The 18,134-nt window shown below is 36.3% G+C and overlaps 1 protein-coding gene across 1 annotated transcript in view; it reads right to left on the reverse strand.

The window, feature by feature from the left end:
• The window catches only part of Usp7 (Ubiquitin-specific protease 7), a 747,694-nt gene that overhangs the window by 413,202 nt on the left and 316,358 nt on the right, over nucleotides 1–18,134 (reverse strand). Inside the window, exon 14 of the mRNA XM_090397965.1 lies at nucleotides 3,291–3,435. Coding sequence (XP_090254091.1) covers nucleotides 3,291–3,435 — 145 coding nt within the window. The remainder of the gene's footprint in view (nucleotides 1–3,290; nucleotides 3,436–18,134) is intronic.

Below are 18,134 nucleotides of genomic sequence, written 5' to 3' on the forward strand. Positions count from 1 at the left end.
AGACATTTTTGATGTATGGCAGAAGGATTGCATTCTTGAAATCTTGTTTAATAAGCGATTTGCAGGAGCTGTATTAAACATTTTTTTTTTTTTTTATTATCTTAGGTTCGAAATCATTAAGTGCAAGGTTCTGTGCCTGGTAGTGTAGTTCTTCATTTCTTTTAATCGGTGTGCTAGATATATTGTATGCTCTATCTCACAAAGTTTTAATTATGCCTATTTTTTGCCATGGATGGTGGTTGTGTGTGAAGCGGCATTTAAAAATCTTCCTGTTGTGGAGCACTTTCTGTATACGGAGAAGGATAGCCTTTTTTCCTCCTCGTTTACTTCAACAAGGATATCTAGGAAAGGTAATTTTTTGTGCTGTTCTAGTTCAATAGTGAATTTTATATTGGGATGCAAGTTGTTTAGATAATCTTTAAAAGCAATCAGCTCATCTACCGTTCCCAGCCAAATAATGAAAATATCCTCAATGAAACGTAGCTAAACTTTTGGTCTTTTTTGATATGCTTTTAGTGCATTTGTTTCAAAATTTTCCATAAATAGGTTCTCTAGAGCTGGAGAAAGGGGGAGGGGTCCCATCCAAATATTTGTCTTGAAAAATGAAAAAAAAAAAAAAAAATGTTTTCCATGCAGAGTTTGAAACCTATATTTGAAATGTCCTGCTTTTGTCAAAAATTTAAGTGCCACAGACCTAGGATATAGCACATGGGAACACAGAATGTGAAAACTACTAGCAATGTCCCAGCATGCATACAGTAACGAATATATCATTTGTATTATGGTTTCTCAATTATTTAACAGTTGTGAAGTTATTAATGACATCTAGTATATGTATTAAAAGAAATGAAGAACTACACTACGAGGCACAGAACCTTTTTTTCTGTTTTTAATTAATTGTCAATAAGCTTTTGTTGTGTAAAACTTTTATGTACCATTACCTCTGATGACGTAAGTCTTACGACACACGAAACTTGCCGGGTTTTTAATTGTTAATCAACTCTTTATATTAATATGTGGTCTCAACTACCTACAGAACTGCTTAACCACAGAAACCTACATTTAGACATGTATAATGCTATGCATTATGGGAAGAGTCACTACCAAGACCGGTTTTGATCTTTATTGACATCTCATCAGCAAGAGCCAGATCCAGAGGTGATACTAAGGTTGAAGTGATGCAGAAGTCGTATCTTCATATACGAATAGCCAAAAGGTGTCACACCTTATTATTAAAATACTCTGGATTAGAGACAGATGTTGGAAGTTTTTCCACTTGGTTATACTATAAGGTGTGACACCTTTTGGCTACTCGTATATGAAAATGACTTCTTATCTAAGTGTATTATGATATGTAATATTGTAAAAATTTGACGCAGCTTAATAATGCCAGAAAGCTTTACATCAATTTTTATAGAAGTCAAGCCCTGTAAGAATGTCATAAAAATAACCTGTATATCTGTATATAGTTAAAACAGTTTGTTAATGTAAATAATCCCATAGGGACTGTCTATACTTAATGCCCTAAAAAGGAAAATTCTAGAATGTATTACACAAAGGCAATACCTTGCCACCAGAAAACTTTGTATGTTAGCTCCTTATAAGGACAGGATACATGAAAGTTGTTTGTGAATTCCAATTGTAAACACTCAAGGTCAGTGTCAGACAGACCGAAAAACTTCACAGATGCACTTCCGCAGCCTGAACAAATAGGATTAAAGGAGTGTAGTAGAAGATCAAAGAAAGGGTCAGTGTCCAGGAAAGAACAAGGGATCGCACCAAAATATTTGGGGTCCCATATCTTCATGCAGGGATCTGAAAGAAGGTGAATAAAAGGCGTTGGCCGTAAGATCGAGTATCGGTTATCCATAGGTCATCATCGGTACCCCAGCGGTTGTCCGTTGGATGTAAGCCATCGAGGATGCGACTTCAGGAGAAGTCATGCCAGTGGTCTGAAAGAAAGATGACAGGAGCCGGTCCACCAGGCAGAGCACTGATCTGATGACAAACACTGGGAGCTATCGTCTGAAGAGAGGAATTTCCGAGCGGGAAAGAATTGCTCTGTTAGTTTAACATGCATGCAAGTACTCCTCAAGCTGAAAATCTTCGCCCGAGTGCTGGGAGGACAGCATCCCAGAAGCCGTCAGTAAATCTATCGCCAGTGTAAGAAGGGAGAGAAAACCTGATATGGGAGAAAAAGGTCAGGACTCCAATTCGAAGCCAGGGAATAAGTATACACAGTTGGTAGTAGTCCTAAAGTGAGTTGGATTTTTTTTTCTCTTCAACTTTCTGAATTATAGAAAAACTTTAATAGTGGACTGTTAAGATTAAGCTGCTGAATTTGAGAAAGTTAATGAATGGATTTAAATGTTTAATAAGTAATAGAAGATTATGTGTGTAATAATCAGAGAGTAACAGTTCGTTAATAGTGCATTTTGCCTAGAGCAGGGATTTTCAACCTATGGTAAGCGTACCACTGCCAGGTGATACGAAAACAGATTTGCTTACTGGTACATCTAATATCTTGAATTCAATATAGTGGTACACCACTGGAAAAGGTTGGGAGCCCCTGGCCTAGAGTATCATCTTAGTATCGGAAGTATCGATAAAAAAATATTCCGAAAAAAATATTAGAGCCTATTAGCAGGAACCCAGGAGAAAGGATAGTAAGGGTACATAGTAGACCGCGACTGCAGATATTAATTAATCAAGGGAAATTTGCATATAAAGGGAAGACTACTGGATGCACTTACCACTTCTTATTACTAGGAAACGGACATCAGTGGCGCAGCTTATCAAATAAATTTTCTGGTGTTCGAGGAATAAGAAGGCAGTTAGAATAAGTAGAAAGGGAGTTAAAGCATAAAGTAATATATAAAGACAAAGGTTTACAATAGCGCATGCAAGAGATAGATAAAATAAGAGGTAAATATAAGATAGTATAAAATAGGACAGAGAACCCCCCCCCTCCGTTTACAATGCCGCAGTTGACAAGGCAGTTAGAATAAGTAGAAAAGAATTTATAGCATAAAGCAATATATATATATATATAGATAGATAGATAGACAAAAGATTACAATAGCTCATATAAGAGATAGATAAAAGTAAGAGGTAAAACATCAGAAAATATAAAGATAATAATAATAGAATAGAGACACCCCCCCCCCCCGTTTACAATATCACTTTCAATTTTGACTCTGATCATTGAACAATAAGATTCACAAACTTACCTTACAACTCCATATATATGTAATAAGTTAAATTTTATTTTCCAAAAAAAGGAAACTCACCAACGGCACTCTCTCTGATATACACCAACATGTAGGCATTAGTGCAATGCTTTACAGTTATATCATCCTCGTGTCCACCGAAGTTATAGTCAACAGCCTCTTGTTTACTACACCGTGAAACAACATCATCATCAAACTTGCACCACTGCTAATAACAAATAAATTTAATTCAATTACTAACTGATTAAAATATCAAAACTTGTTGAATAAATAAATAAATAAATAAGAAATTAATAATAACAGAATAAAGATAAAATACTTGACCTCGTACAGAAGGTCAAGTATCTAGACTCTCATAAGAAATGCTATCACAAGCCTACTAAAAATATCCAAATCTACATAGGCACAATTCTACAGGGTGTTTCAAAAGAGGGATATGCAACTTTGAATGACAATAGAAAGTAGATAGCCATAGATGAACAATTTTCATTACTGTGCAAATGTATCATAACACCTAAAGTTTCAACACAGACAGTAAAAGTTCGATATGACTGCCTCCAGTAATTCTACAAATGTCCCACTGTAATTAATTTCTTGTCAGATAAGGCAGAGCTTATCTAGTGTAACTTCAGCAATGGCAAGAGTAATTCTATGGTGCAAATACCCACAAAAAAAAAAAATCTAACAGTGTAAAGCCAGGGGAACGCAGTGGCCATGCTACAGGCATCCTTCTAACAATCCATCTGCCAGGAAAACAGGAGTCAAGGTACGACCTTACGTCTTCAGGTAACGAGGAGGTGCTCCATCTTGCTGGAAATGTATCTGTTGTGGTCATCGTCCTATAATTCTGGGTACATTAGGTACCTTTGCAGCATGTCCAGATAAAAACTACCAGTAATGGTAGACTCCGAATAAAAGTGGCTCATACACTTTCTTCTTATTTATTCTGCAAAAACCATATGCCTTTTGGAGTGCCAAGAACATGTTCAATGATGCCGTGTGGATTTTCGCTTCGCAAAATTTTGCAGTTGATTTTATTTGCCCACTTACATGAAGAGTGCACTCGTCACTGAAAATAATCATGCCCAAAAGATCCCCACTGTGTTCTGTCCCACTGATCATTTCTGTACAGAAATCCAGGCAAATCTTTGGCAGCAAAGAGCATATAGTCCGCCGATTTGAATTTGCAGGATTTTATTCAATGCAATGTGTGTGAAATGTATTCGTCAACAAAATTAAACAATACGTCAAAGGAAATTGAAACTGGAGAGAGAGAGAGCAAGTATTAAGTGTTTCAAAAGTGAGTGTCAGTGAGGTAACGAAAATGGAACAAATACAGATGGCAAGATGGAAAATGATGTTATTAATGTCGAACGCGTGGAAATACAGGAGAACAAAATAGACATTAATAAAGAAATAGCATCCTTAAATGTTATCCTTCATAGGATAAAGGGTGAAACTGAAAAATTCCAGAAGCTGCAACAGTTAAACAGAGCTGAAAAAATAAAGAAACATGTGATCCAAAGGAATAATAAAGACTGACCGAACAAACAAGAAAAACAAGTTAAGTAGAAAATTATGCATGGAGATTCAATGATCAGGAGAGTACTTAATAAAAGTATGACAAAATCAGGTTTCCTGGTTGCAAAAAAGGTAAGTTGAAGGAAATGATTGTCTCTTGGTTGGTACAAATGATTTCATAGGCGAGAAGTATTCCATGAGGAGGATATAAGGAGTTGTTAGAAGAGGCAAAAGTGAAGAGTGGGAAGATTAAGATTGTAAGTCGCCTACCACACTATCACAGAGGTAAACTAAGGAGGAGGAGGGCATTGATAGCCAATGAGTCTATACGTAGATTGTGTAAAAGGAATCATGTAGAATTTTTGGATCTGTGGTCTCTGAGAAAGATCTGTACAATGCTGATGGAATACATCTAAATGGTTTTGGTGTTAGGCATCTGGAGAGAGCTTTGTTCACCAAGCATGCTGAAGTGCAAATTCACAGAAAACACTTAGGGTAGAAACAAATGAGCTTGTGTGAAGATATCCATGAAGCGAGAGCATGAAATGGTCAAGTGAGAAATCTACTCTCTCCAGCAAAAATATTCCACAGGGTAGTCAATTCGGAAAGTAGATGTGGGTGGGAAGAATCACCCACATCTACTAATGCCAGAAGTACCAGAAACAAGAGGGAGAAGATTTTGCCATTGGTTAGTGCAACCTTACCAAAAGTTATAGGCATAAGAGAGACTTGCTAACAGCAGATGATGTAGTTATACAGGAACTGAATGTGAAGGGTTTTAGTATTTTTCAGGGATGGTAGAGAAAATAGGATGCGGGGAGGAGTACTGCTGATGATAGCAGATGAATTGCAGCCAAAAAGAACAGGAGACAGGCAGGAGGTGGCTGTTCATTTCAAGCAATCTGGTGTGAGATTAAGACCAATAAGACAAAACATAGTTGGTTGTTGTGCTCGGCCAGGGATTCTCACAGATGATCTGGAAGACATGCATCACCAAATTAGTACAATGAGCACAGATCGAATCATTATTATGGTGGACTTCAACTATGGACATATAGACTCGAATGAAGAAAGATCACACAGCAGGAAGGAAACAGAATTTATACACCTGCTAAGATTATTTAAAGCAGCATGTGATGGAGGGAACTAGGCGTGGGAGAGTACAGGACCTGGTCATAGAATCAGAAGAGCCATCCATAACCAAGGTGACAACATTGCCCACCCAGTTGGTGAAAGTGACCATGCAGCCTTAACTTGTGAGATTGTAAAATATGAAAAATATTATATCAAGAAGGGGAGCTTAAGGGTCAAAGCTGCATAACTGAGAGGAGACCTCCACATAGCCTTTAAAGGAATGCGGAGAACCGACCAGGGCTTCTGACCTAATGTCCAATCTTCAACTTCTCGTGGTGCACCCTGTTGGGGATCTACTTGGATACTGAACGAACGAGGATGGGCTGGAAATTTGGGATTTAGCCGACCAAATTGTATTCTTATTGGTTAAACCAAAATAAAAAATGATGGTACAACATGACAAAAAATCATTCCGGCTGGGGAGTCGCCCGGTTAAACAAGGCCCCCGTTGTTTTCGCCAGGGAACCAGGGCGAACAGCGAAAAGTCAGTTACTGCAACAAATCTGAAAACAAACCCCAACTCAACATCACCAGAGTTAAAGATCAGTACTATCAACATAAGAAGCCTGAATGGCAAAGAAATGGAGCTAGCTGAGGAATTAGATAAGTACCAGATCGATATAATAGGGGTGACTGAAACAAAAAAGACAAAAACTGGTGAGATCTTTTTGAGCAATAAATACAAAATGTTATATTCAGGCAATGACAATCAAGGAAAAGAAGGAGTAGCCATATTATTCAACACAAAATACGAGGCTAATCTTCTTGAATGGCAGAAAGTCTCAAGTAGAGTAATGTGGGCAAATATGAGAATGGGGAACTGGACAATGATACTTATTTGTGCCTATGGTCCCACAGAAGGTTCTACTAAGGTAGAAGTGGAGGAACTTTTTGAGGCTTAAGAAAAAGCAACTGATACAATGAAAAATGAAAAGTTTGTCCTTGTTGGGGATCTAAATAGCAGAGTAGGAAATGATTGTGAGACATACAAAAATATTTTGGGAAAATTTGGAGAAAAGAGCAAAGCTAATGATAATGGCAAACACCTGTTGGATATCTGCTCAGGACATGGACTGATTATTACTAACACCATGTTCCAACATAAAAATGTGCACAAATTCACATGGAGGGCAAGGAATAAGAAAAGTCTCATTGAGTATGTTATTGTTGATAGTGAGTTTTCTCCCTGGATTTCCAATTTCAAATCCTCTGTACACCAGAGCGTACAGAGGATTAGAAATTTCAAATTTTGATTTGAAATTTCTGTACACCAGAGTGTACAGAGGATTTCCAATTTCAAATCCTCTGTACACCAGAGTGTACAGAGGATTTGAAATTGGAAGTGATCACTATTTAGTCTTGAGCAGGATAAAATTGAATTTCATATTGAAAAGAATAACATGTAAGAAAGTTTTGAAGCGAATAAAAGTAGAGCAGCTCTCAGATGTGAACTGTAGACTAAAATACACAAAGATTATTGAAGAAAAAAAGAAAAAAGTTTGAGAACAGGAATCAAACTGGAGATTCATTGGCAAACTCTGAAGAAAACATTGATTGATTCCGCAAGAGAGGCATGTGGTGAAGTTGTCTGCAAGAATAAAAAAATCAGAACTACCTGGTGGACACAGGAAGTTAAAGAGGCAGTGAAGGAAAAGAAGAAAGCATATCAAAAGTTCCTGTCAAATAAGTCAGCTTGTGCTCTTAGAGAATATAGAGACATATGCAAGAATGCTAAACACTGTGTAAAACTAGCTAAACAAAAGTCATGGGAGGACTTTGGCAAGAATATAGAAAATAAATATCAAGAAGGTGGCAAAATATTCTGGAGGTTGTTGAAGAAGCTTAGGAATGGAGGAAAGAGTGGCTGTAAAAGGAGTTAGAGATGATAAAGGTGACATGAAAACAGGAGAAAAAGGATATCCTTGAAGTATGGAGTAATTACTTTGAAAAACTGCTAAATGAAACAAGCAGTGATGACAGCACATTTTTAAAAAGCACTGACCAGGCATGCAGTCAGGAATACATATCCATACTTGAAGTAGAAAAAGCCATCAAAGGCTTGAAATGTGGAAAGGCAGCAGGAGTAGATGATATTCGACCAGAAATGCTGAAGTATGGTGGTATAAGAGTCTTACAGTGGCTGCACTGCATATTTCAGAAAGCCTGGACAGAGGGACGAATTCCCGATGATTGGAGTAGAGCTCTCATAGTACCCATATATAAAAAGGGAAATAAGACTGAATGTGAGAATTACAGAGGTATTTCCCTACTGAGTGTTCCTGGCAAGATCTATGCAAGTATACTTGAGAAACGGTTGAGAAGAATTGTGGAAGAAAAGCTTGGTGAAGAACAAGCTGGATTCAGGCCAAATAGAGGCTGCCAGGATCAGATCTTCACTTTACGACAAATAGTCTAGAAAGCATGGGAATATAACAAAGATCTGTATTTAAGTTTTGTCGATCTGGAATAGGCATATGACAAGGTGCCAAGAGAGAAGCTATTCAGTACGCTGCAGTTATATGGTGTCAGTGGGGCATTATATCAAGCAATACTTCGTCTTTATTTGAGTTGTAAGTCAGCAGTTAGAATTGAAGGAAGTACAGGAAGATGGTTTAATGTTAAATCTGGTCAGAGACAAGGATGTACATTATCCCCTCTGTTATTCTTTATCTATATGAATCACATTATGAAGGAAAGTGGTATTAAACATGATGTCAAAATTGGAGATGTTAATGTCAGCTCTTTGCTTTATGCGGATGATGTTATACTTCTAAATAAATCTGCTACAAGTCTGCAAGATTCTCTGACTAAATTGAATAGCTGTTGTAATAGATATGGTATGAACTTCAGCAATAAAAAGACAAAGACAATGAAAATAGGCAGAATCATTGAAAATGTCAACTGTGTTGTAAAGGGAGAACCTGTGGAACAAGTAAAGCATTTCAGCTACTTAGGCACGATTTTTAGTGAAGATGGTAAATTAAATATGGAAATAGACAACAGAATCAGCAAAGCTGGTATGTTGGGAAGTATGGTGGGAAGTCAATTGAATAAATTCATATGGAATAAGAGAGAAATTAGTTGGAACACTAAATTAGCTGTATACAAGACAGTGTTCAAACCAGTTTTAACTTATGGATCTGAGAGCTGGGTCAGAAGTAAAACACTTGACCAAAGACTAGAGACCGCAGATATGAGAGTCATGAGAAAGATTATAGGCATGAACAGATGGCATCAATGGCAATATCATATTAAAAACGAGGATATTAGGAAAGAACTTGACATTGTCAGCATCCAGGAATGCGTTACCAGAGCTAATCTCAGGTGGTATGGTCACTTAAACAGAATGGGTGAAGAAAGATTAGCAAAACAAGTGTTCTCTGCCAGGTTGGCAGAAAATGACCCAGAGGAAGACCAAGATATAGGTGGATTGATACAGAACAAAGTGGCTTAGACGATAGAAATATAAGATCTGATAATGTTGTAGTCTTGACAAGTAACAGACTGATTTGGAGGAAAATTGTAGATAGGAAGTTAGTAATGATGTAATTTTTTCATGTAGTACTATCATATCCTGTACACCTTTTGAGGGTACATGGCAGGAATTTGATGATGATGATGATGACCTTTCGTGCTCCTTCTCTCACTTCAGCTCAGGTAAGAGGTATCATTAAAACAATAAAAAAAAAAAAGCATACATAATATCCAGCGATAACAACAAAAGGCAATAGGAAATTAATTAACAGAGGTACAGCTAAAAATGATTTCAGTCTTAAAACCATCAGTAGCATTTTACAAAGGTTCACTACATAGTTCAACATGTAGTGATAATAAACACTACATAGTTCAACAAATAAACACAAGAAAATAACTACAAAGATGCGATTTCTTTTCCTAATAAAAATCATAACTGATAAGACTGCTGAAGTGCTCAAACAATACAACATAAAAGTTGCCTTCACACCAAAGTAAAAAGTTTACATGGTACTGAAATCACACGTAAAGCTCTTTTCCTCTCAAGTGACCAGGAACGTACAAACTTTTTTTTGCATATAGTATCTGCTATTTTGGACACAGAGGACAATATGGAAAGATCTGTGTGAAAGAACTCTCAAAATGGGAAAATAGTGGGTGCATGCATTGGGAATAGCAATTCATACTACGAAAAAAAAGCATCAGGTACTTTGTTGACTGAAGAAATATCATATATTAAATTCAATAGCTATGTAAATACAGTAAACCCTCGATTTAACTGACAAAATTTGCAGTCCATATGTCACGTGTGAAAATTAGCACCATGTTACTTTTGAAATGCTTTTAACCAAGATTTGCTTATAATTAAATTAACAGGTTATTTTTTGTTATTAATTGTTATTTTTAACAAATTTTGGCAAATAGGCCATTATATGTTGGAAAAACACTATAGATTTAGCCGACATAAATGAGTCACCGCTCATAAAACATGTTCAGCGAATGATTAGGACGTTATTGCAATTGGTTAGCGTGGCGTGACTTTCTGCGACAGTTTTATTACACATTTTCGTAATTTCAGGGAGATAATTATAAAAAAACAGCAAAATTCAAACGTTAAAAAAAAACTTGATACTTTTTTCAAAATAGGATTACCTAAACTAAGCACCAAAACATTGAACATTAACTTATCTAAAAGTATGAAAATTATGTGTAAAACAATTTTGTGATTACAGGGCTAATATTGATAAAATTGCAGTATAATGTTACCGATATTTTTATTTTAAAAAATTCATGATTTAAAGGACACCCCTTAGCCCCTATTAGTCCGTTAAATCGAGGGTTTACCATAGAGTCAAAGAAGCCACCAAAATGTTATATGTTATCCAACACAGTTGGATGGCTAGAGTTGGTTTAAAACATAAAACCAAGGTTTTTTGTTTAAAACAAACTCTAGCCATCATACAACACAATGCAATAATGAGTCACTGAAGTGATGTTCACAAGTATTAGGTTTATCTATGTATGGCACATACTTCAGAAATCAGTCTGTTTATTAAAGTTCTTAATAAAAATATGTATGTTAACCGAGTTAATGATCATTCTTTCATATATATATATATATATATATATATATAATATATATAGTTTATTCCTAAATATATCAATGACAAGGTTGAAACAAGTTGATTAAACAATTTTTTCTTGATGTCCATTATTTGTCGTTAATACCGGATTTACCATAATGAATAAATAACTCACAACCACGGAAGCTTTAATTCAACTTCCTATGCATCCAACAGCAAATGAAATGTAACTCTTTTCTGGACATACCGCTGTCCTTTTTAACAGCATTCTTTCTCCTGTTTATTTTGCAACAAATGCAATCTGAATATTTTTAAACCTAACGTGTTTCTTCGATAAGTTTCTTCCATCTTTCTCTGCCCAATAAATACACTACATATAGTTGAACACCCTCTCATATAACTTCAAAATGGACAACTGTTGACTAATCCCCATATAGAATCATTTCAGAAAATATTTGTACAACCACACTATCCACTTCTTGAGTACAAAAAGACAATGGTATTTGTTGAATGAAATGATCGAAAAAGGACCAGATAACCTTCTCTATATGAGAAGCTAATTAAGTAGTTCAGTTAGTACTGACAATGTCGTTCAAATGTCATCAAAAGATTCAAATTTAATTCAAGTGAAGAAATAATTCACCCATGAGAAACAAAAGCATGGCAAGTTAGCATTTCAAAGTTGCATATTTATATTGCCTGTCCACAGCAAATGACTTGTATGGCCAGTAAAATCAGCAGACATAAATACATACATAGCTCATGGCAAAAACATGAATCATGATGTCATTATATATTAACAGAATTGAAGAATTTAAAATATTTTAAGTTAATACTTTGAAGGAAAACACAGATCTAATCCAAGAAGTTGGAAAATTAAAATAAGAGTTAAAAGTCTTAATATGTTATAATAAGGAAAAAAAACATATCATTATAAATTCGGATCAAGTTCGTAATCCAGGTCACAGCTTCAGGAGCAGCTTGAAAAAGGTCATTCTAGTAATTCTGATAAGCACAGAAGGTACATTCTGTTACAATATGTTGTATAGTCTGTTGTGGAGCACTACAGTCACATTCTGGAGATGTTTGTCTGTTCCATTTATAGAGAGTATCTCCACATAGGCCATGATTTTTCCGAATTCTATTTAGTACTATCATGTTTTGCGAGGTAGATCTGATCCTGTAATGATTTGATCACCTTTAAAGATGTTATGCAAATGTTCTTTCGTATTTTTCTTCCATGTTTCTTCCCACTTTGATAAAGGATTAAAATTATTTAGCACTAGTTCTTCTGCTGCTCGTAGTGATGGATGACGAGATTTCAATCTATTGACGTTAAGAGTTGAGAGATCCTGATGAATAGGTAGGTTCGGATTACCAGCAATTTTTTGAAATTCACGGACTAAAGAAATCAATCTACATAGTTCTGTAGAAATAATGCCTGCCTAAAAGAGGCAACCAATATGTTGGGGTCAATCTAATAGAGCCTGTAATTAATCTTAAGGTATTGTTCAACTGAGAATTGATAATCCTTGTGTGAGGGCGATTTAGCCACACAGGAGCACAATATTCAGCACTTGAGGATACCAAAGCAAGGGCTGTTGTCCGAAGAGTAGAGGCTCTAGAACCCCAGGTAGTGCCACAGAGTCTCTGTAGGATATTATTATGTGTCTTTAGTTTATATGCTAAGTTTGAAAGACGTTGCCTGAAAGTGAGAGAAAGGTCAAGTGTGACTCCCAAGTACTTAGGGAATGTATTATATGGAAGTATAGTGTTGTTCAATTCAATTTTTAGTTTCACATTTGCCAAGTTATTATTTAGATGAAAACAAGATATTACCGTTTTGCTCCTATTTAAACAGAGTCTCCATCTTTTAAAATATTCATCCAGAATAGTTAAGTCAGCTTTTAGAATTTCTTCTGTACGACTTATGCATTTATTCTGTGTAGTTATTGCTATATTGTCAGCATAACAAAATTTCCTTGATGTAGTGACGGGAAGATCATATACATATATATATACAGATTGAATAATAACGGAGATAAAATAGATCCCTCTGGCAGTCCATTATTTAACTTCCTTTCGCTGCTAGTTTTATTACCTATAGTCACTATAAATATTCTATCTCTTAGCATATTGTTAATAATATGGACTACTGTTTTACATGGAATAATTTTATATAATTTATATAGAAGGCCTTGTCTCCAAACGGTGTCGAAGGCTGTTGACAAATCAATAAATGCTGCTGATGTTTTAAACCTTTTTGAAAACCAGCTTCTATGTGAGTTACCAAAGAGAGAACCTGGTCACATCACCCACGATTTGGTATGAAACCAGCTTGTTCTATTGGGACATTTTTAAAAATTGTGGAGTTCATTCTATTATAAGTCTTTCATCATGATCATCGAATTCCTGCCATGTACCCTCAAGGGGTGTACAGGATATGACAGTACTACATGAAAAAATTACATCATTACTAACTTCCTATCTACAATTTTCCTCCACATCAGTTTGTTACTTGTCAAGACTCCAACATTATCAGATCTTATATTTCTATCATCTAAGGCACTTTGTACCGTATCAATCCACCTATATCTTGGTATTCCTCTGGGTTGTTTTCCTGCCAACCTGGCAGAGAACACCTGTTTTGCTAATATTTCCTTGCCAATTCTAATTAAGTGACCATACCACCTGAGATTAGCTCTGCTAACGCATTCCTGGATGCTGACAATGTCAAGTTCTTTCCTAATATCCTCATTTTTAATATGATATTGCCATTGATGCCATCTGTTCATGCCTCTAATCTTTCTCAGGAGTCTCATATCTGCGGTCTGTAGTCTTTGGTCAAGTGTTTTACTTCTGACCCAGCTCTCAGATCCATAAGTTAAAACTGGTTTGAACACTGTCTTGCATACAGCTAATTTAATGTACCGACTAATTTCTCTCTTATTCCATATGAATTCTTGCATTTGTCTCTATATTCTCTAAGAGCACAAGCTGACTTATTTGACAGGAACTTTTGATATGCTTTTTTCTTTTCCTTCACTGCCTCTTTAACTTCCTGTGTCCACCAGGGAGTTCTGATTTTTTAATCCTTACAGACTGCCTCACCGCATGCCTCTCTGGCAAAATCAATCAATGTTTTCTTCCGAGTTTGCCACTGAATCTCCAAGGTTTGATCCCTGTTCTCAAACTCTTTCATTTTTTCTTGAATAATCTGTGTGTATTTTTGTCTACAGTTCACATCTGAGAGCTGCTCAACTTTTATTCGCTTTAAAACTTTCTTACATGTTATTCTTTTCAATATGAAATTCAATTTTATCTTGCTCAAGACTAGATAGTGATCACTTCCAATTTCAAATCCTCTGTACACTCTGGTGTCCTGTACCAGGGAGAAAACATCACTATCAACAATAACATAGTCAATGAGACTTTTCTTATTCCTAGCCTCTTCTCTCCATGTGAATTTGTGCACATTTTTATGTTGGAACATGGTGTTAGTAATACCCAGTCGATGACCTGAGCAAAAATCCAACAAGTATTTGCCATTATTATTAGCTTTGCTCTTTTCTCCAAATTTTCCCAAAATATTTTTGTATGTCTCACAATCATTTCCTACTGTGCTATTTAGATCCCCAACAAGGACCAGCTTTTCCTTTTTCATTGTGTCAGTTGCTTTTTCTAAAGCCTCAAAAAGTTCCTCCACTTCTATCTTAGTAGAACCTTCTGTGGGACCATAGGCAAAAATAAGTCTCATTGTCCAGTTCCCCATTCTCATATTTGCCCACATTACTCTACTTGAGACTGCTTCCATTCCAGAAGATTAGCTTCGTATTTTGTGTTGAATACTATGGCTACTCCTTCTTTTCCTTGATTGTCATTGCCGGAATATAACATTTTGCATTTATTGCTCAGAAAGATCTCACCAGTTTTTATTTTTATAATTGCTTTATAATTGCCTCTATTAAAGATCTGAAGCAGTTTTTAAATTGTTTGTGCATGTGTACACACACATATGAAAGTCATTATTAAAACCATTTTGTTCAGTGATTACTTATCATCAGTGATTTTTTTGGGATGGTATGGCATTCCGACACCTTTATTAATAGTGATGTGTGACTATGGATGCAGTATGGTTTTATTTATCAAATTTTTCTGCTAGTGAAGAATGCATAACATCACATATTGTTTGACAAGAAAAGTGCTGTTTAGCAAGAAGATATTGCCAATGTGCTACGTCTGGCTATCTGTGTATTTTATTAAAGTAATACTTGATTTCTAGTAGCTTGAAATAATCTTTTCTTCACTAACATAAATACACACATTATAACGTGTGACTTTGTTGAGCTGTATCTGTAGTTATCCAGCATAACTTTAAGCATCCACTTTCTCTCGCTACTTCTCTTGACATATGGGAACCATAACTCAGATCTTCTCAGAATGAATAGTGTTGGTCCCTTTCAAGAGACAGTATATTGTTTGTCCACATTCAATTACATGGCAAGGTATTGGCAGCATACAGTTGTATAGAAATTCTGAAATGGTTGCAAGAAATAAAGTACAATGAGAGGAGAAATATATATTTCTAGAAATTAAAGCAGAAGATAAAACTAAAAAACAAAATTAAAAACAGCTTAATGCAAGAACAGGAAAGAGAAGCAAGAGGTTGTATTAATATGGAAAAGAAGCCTAGTGTTAGATATTGAATGGAGAACTTCTTGACAAGTTATTCATTCAGGAACTAACTTGGAAGCTTTACAAAATAACAAAGAAATTTGCATGGTACCTTCTTACCAGCGGAAGGTGAGAAACACCTAAGTTGTTGTGTGTGAATGTGTATATCAGTATGTGTAATGTATTGGAATTATTTATTGCCAAACGGAAAGCTAAAATCAAGAATTATGTCAGATTAGCAATTCATGTAACGGAATAATGGCTTAATTTATGTATTATTAAGGTATCATTCTCGTAGACGGGATATTAAGGTATCAAACAAACGAAGGATATTAAGGTATCAAACAAACGAAGGATATTAAGGTATCAAAACAATCGTAAGTCGTCGGGTAAGAAATGACTAATAGGATCAATGGTCACATCTAAGCCGCAAGTGCCTGTCATAATGCCGAAGGCTGACAAAAGTGCCGTTCCTCAAAAACAACACCTAATAGCAAGGAGGGAAAGCAAAGGGATCAACCTAAGAGCGATGTAAGTTATGGATCGTGTGAAAAAACAATACAGAAAAAGAGGGCACCGAGAAAGAATAATTAAGGCAATACGCGCCAAGCTCTAGGCTTTTTTCTGTTTCTTCCGGGATTTTGGAGATCGAGGACTCTTGACAAGTGATTGGAGATAGGACAAGCCGAGGGGGCTATGTCGACGGACAGCCGGCCATATTCATGACTTGCGCTGAGAGGTATTCCACGGATATCCGTATGAAAATCGGCAGCTCATGCAGAATGGTGCCAAATGCTGAATGACCCACCCGAGCGAGCGGAGAAGGCTCATAGTTCCAGCCATTTCCTGATTTGTATCTGATAGCAGAGAACGGAACAACTCAGTCACGAGACCTGACTCAGAGCCAGCCAACGAAGGATGACCCGAGCAACACATGGCAGCTATTAGACCTTCGGAGGTCTATTAGCTGTCTATTCCATCCGTAAAGCTTGGAGCCTTCTTAGGAAACTAGGTGGTAGTGCTCCTTTGAATAAAGAACAACCAAGAATCACCCCAGATCAACTAGCTATACATATTGTTAATCTATCACGTATCCCAATCAATAAAAAGCATACAAGATATATAAAGAGAAAATTAAAAGAATTTAGCAAGTCTTCACCTATAACTTCAAATTTTGCACATCCTTTTACGCAGCAAGAAGTTGAAGCAGCCTTAAAGGAATTAAAGCCTGGTAAGGCTCCTGGTTTTGATAACATTCATCCAGAATTTTTGATTAATCTGGGAAGAAATGCAAGATTATGGTTAACAAAGTTCTACACTGACATTCTTACAATTGGTAAACTTCCCACAATTTTTAAAAAAGCAAAAGTACTTTCAATTTTAAAGCCTGGTAAGCCTAATCATAAACCGGAAAGTTACCGACCTATTACTCTCCTCAGCTGTTGTTATAAACTCTTTGAAAGACTTATAGGGGTGCTTAAGGGTCAAAGCTTTATAACTGAGAGGAGACCTCCACATAGCCTTTAAAGGAATGCAGAGAACCGAACAGGGCTTCTGACCTAATGTCCAATCCTCACCTTCTCGTGGTGCACCCTGTGGGGTATCTACTTTGATGCTGAATGAACGAGGATGGGCTGGAAATTTGGGATTTAGCCGACCAAATTGTATTATTATTGGTTAAACCAAAATAAAAAATGATGGTACAACATAACAAAATTTCATGCTGGCTTGGGCATCGCCCGGTTAAACAAGGCCCCCATTGCTTTTTGCCAGGGAAAAAGGGCGAACAGCGAAAAGTCAGCTACTGGAACAAATCTGAAAACAAACCCCAACTCAACATCACCAGAGTTAAAGATCGGTACTATCAACGTAAGAAGCCTGAATGGCAAAGAAATGGAGCAAGCTGAGGAATTAGATAAGTACCAGATCGACATAATAGGGGTAACTGAAACAAAAAAGACCAAAACTGGTGAGATCTTTCTGAGCAATAAATACAAAATGTTATATTCCGGCAATGACAATCAAGGAAAAGAAGGAGTAGCCATAGTATTCAAAACAAAATACGAGGCTAATCTTCTGGAATGGAAGCAGTCTCAAGTAGAGTAATGTGGGCAAATATGAGAATGGGGAACTGGACAATGGGACTTATTTGTGCCTATGGTCCCACAGAAGGTTCTACTAAGGTAGAAGTGGAAGAACCTTTTGAGGCATTAGAAAAAGCAACTGACACAATGAAAAAGGAAAAGCTGGTCCTTGTTGGGGATCTAAATAGCAGAGTAGGAAATGATTGTGAGACATACAAAAATATTTTGGGAAAATTTGGAGAAAAGAGCAAAGCTAATAATAATGGCAAATATCTGTTGGATTTCTGCTGAGGACATGGACTGGTTATTACTAACACCATTTCCAACATAAAAATGTGCACAAATTCACATGGAGAGAAGAGGCTAGGAATAAGAAAAGTCTCATTGACTATGTTATTGTTGATAGTGATGTTTTCTCCCTGGTACAGGACACC

The sequence above is a fragment of the Typopeltis vanoorti genome, chromosome 9, assembly GCF_054136105.1.
Source record: "Typopeltis vanoorti isolate ZY-2024b chromosome 9, IOZ_Tvanoo_1.0, whole genome shotgun sequence".
Lineage (NCBI taxonomy): Eukaryota > Metazoa > Arthropoda > Arachnida > Uropygi > Thelyphonidae > Typopeltis > Typopeltis vanoorti.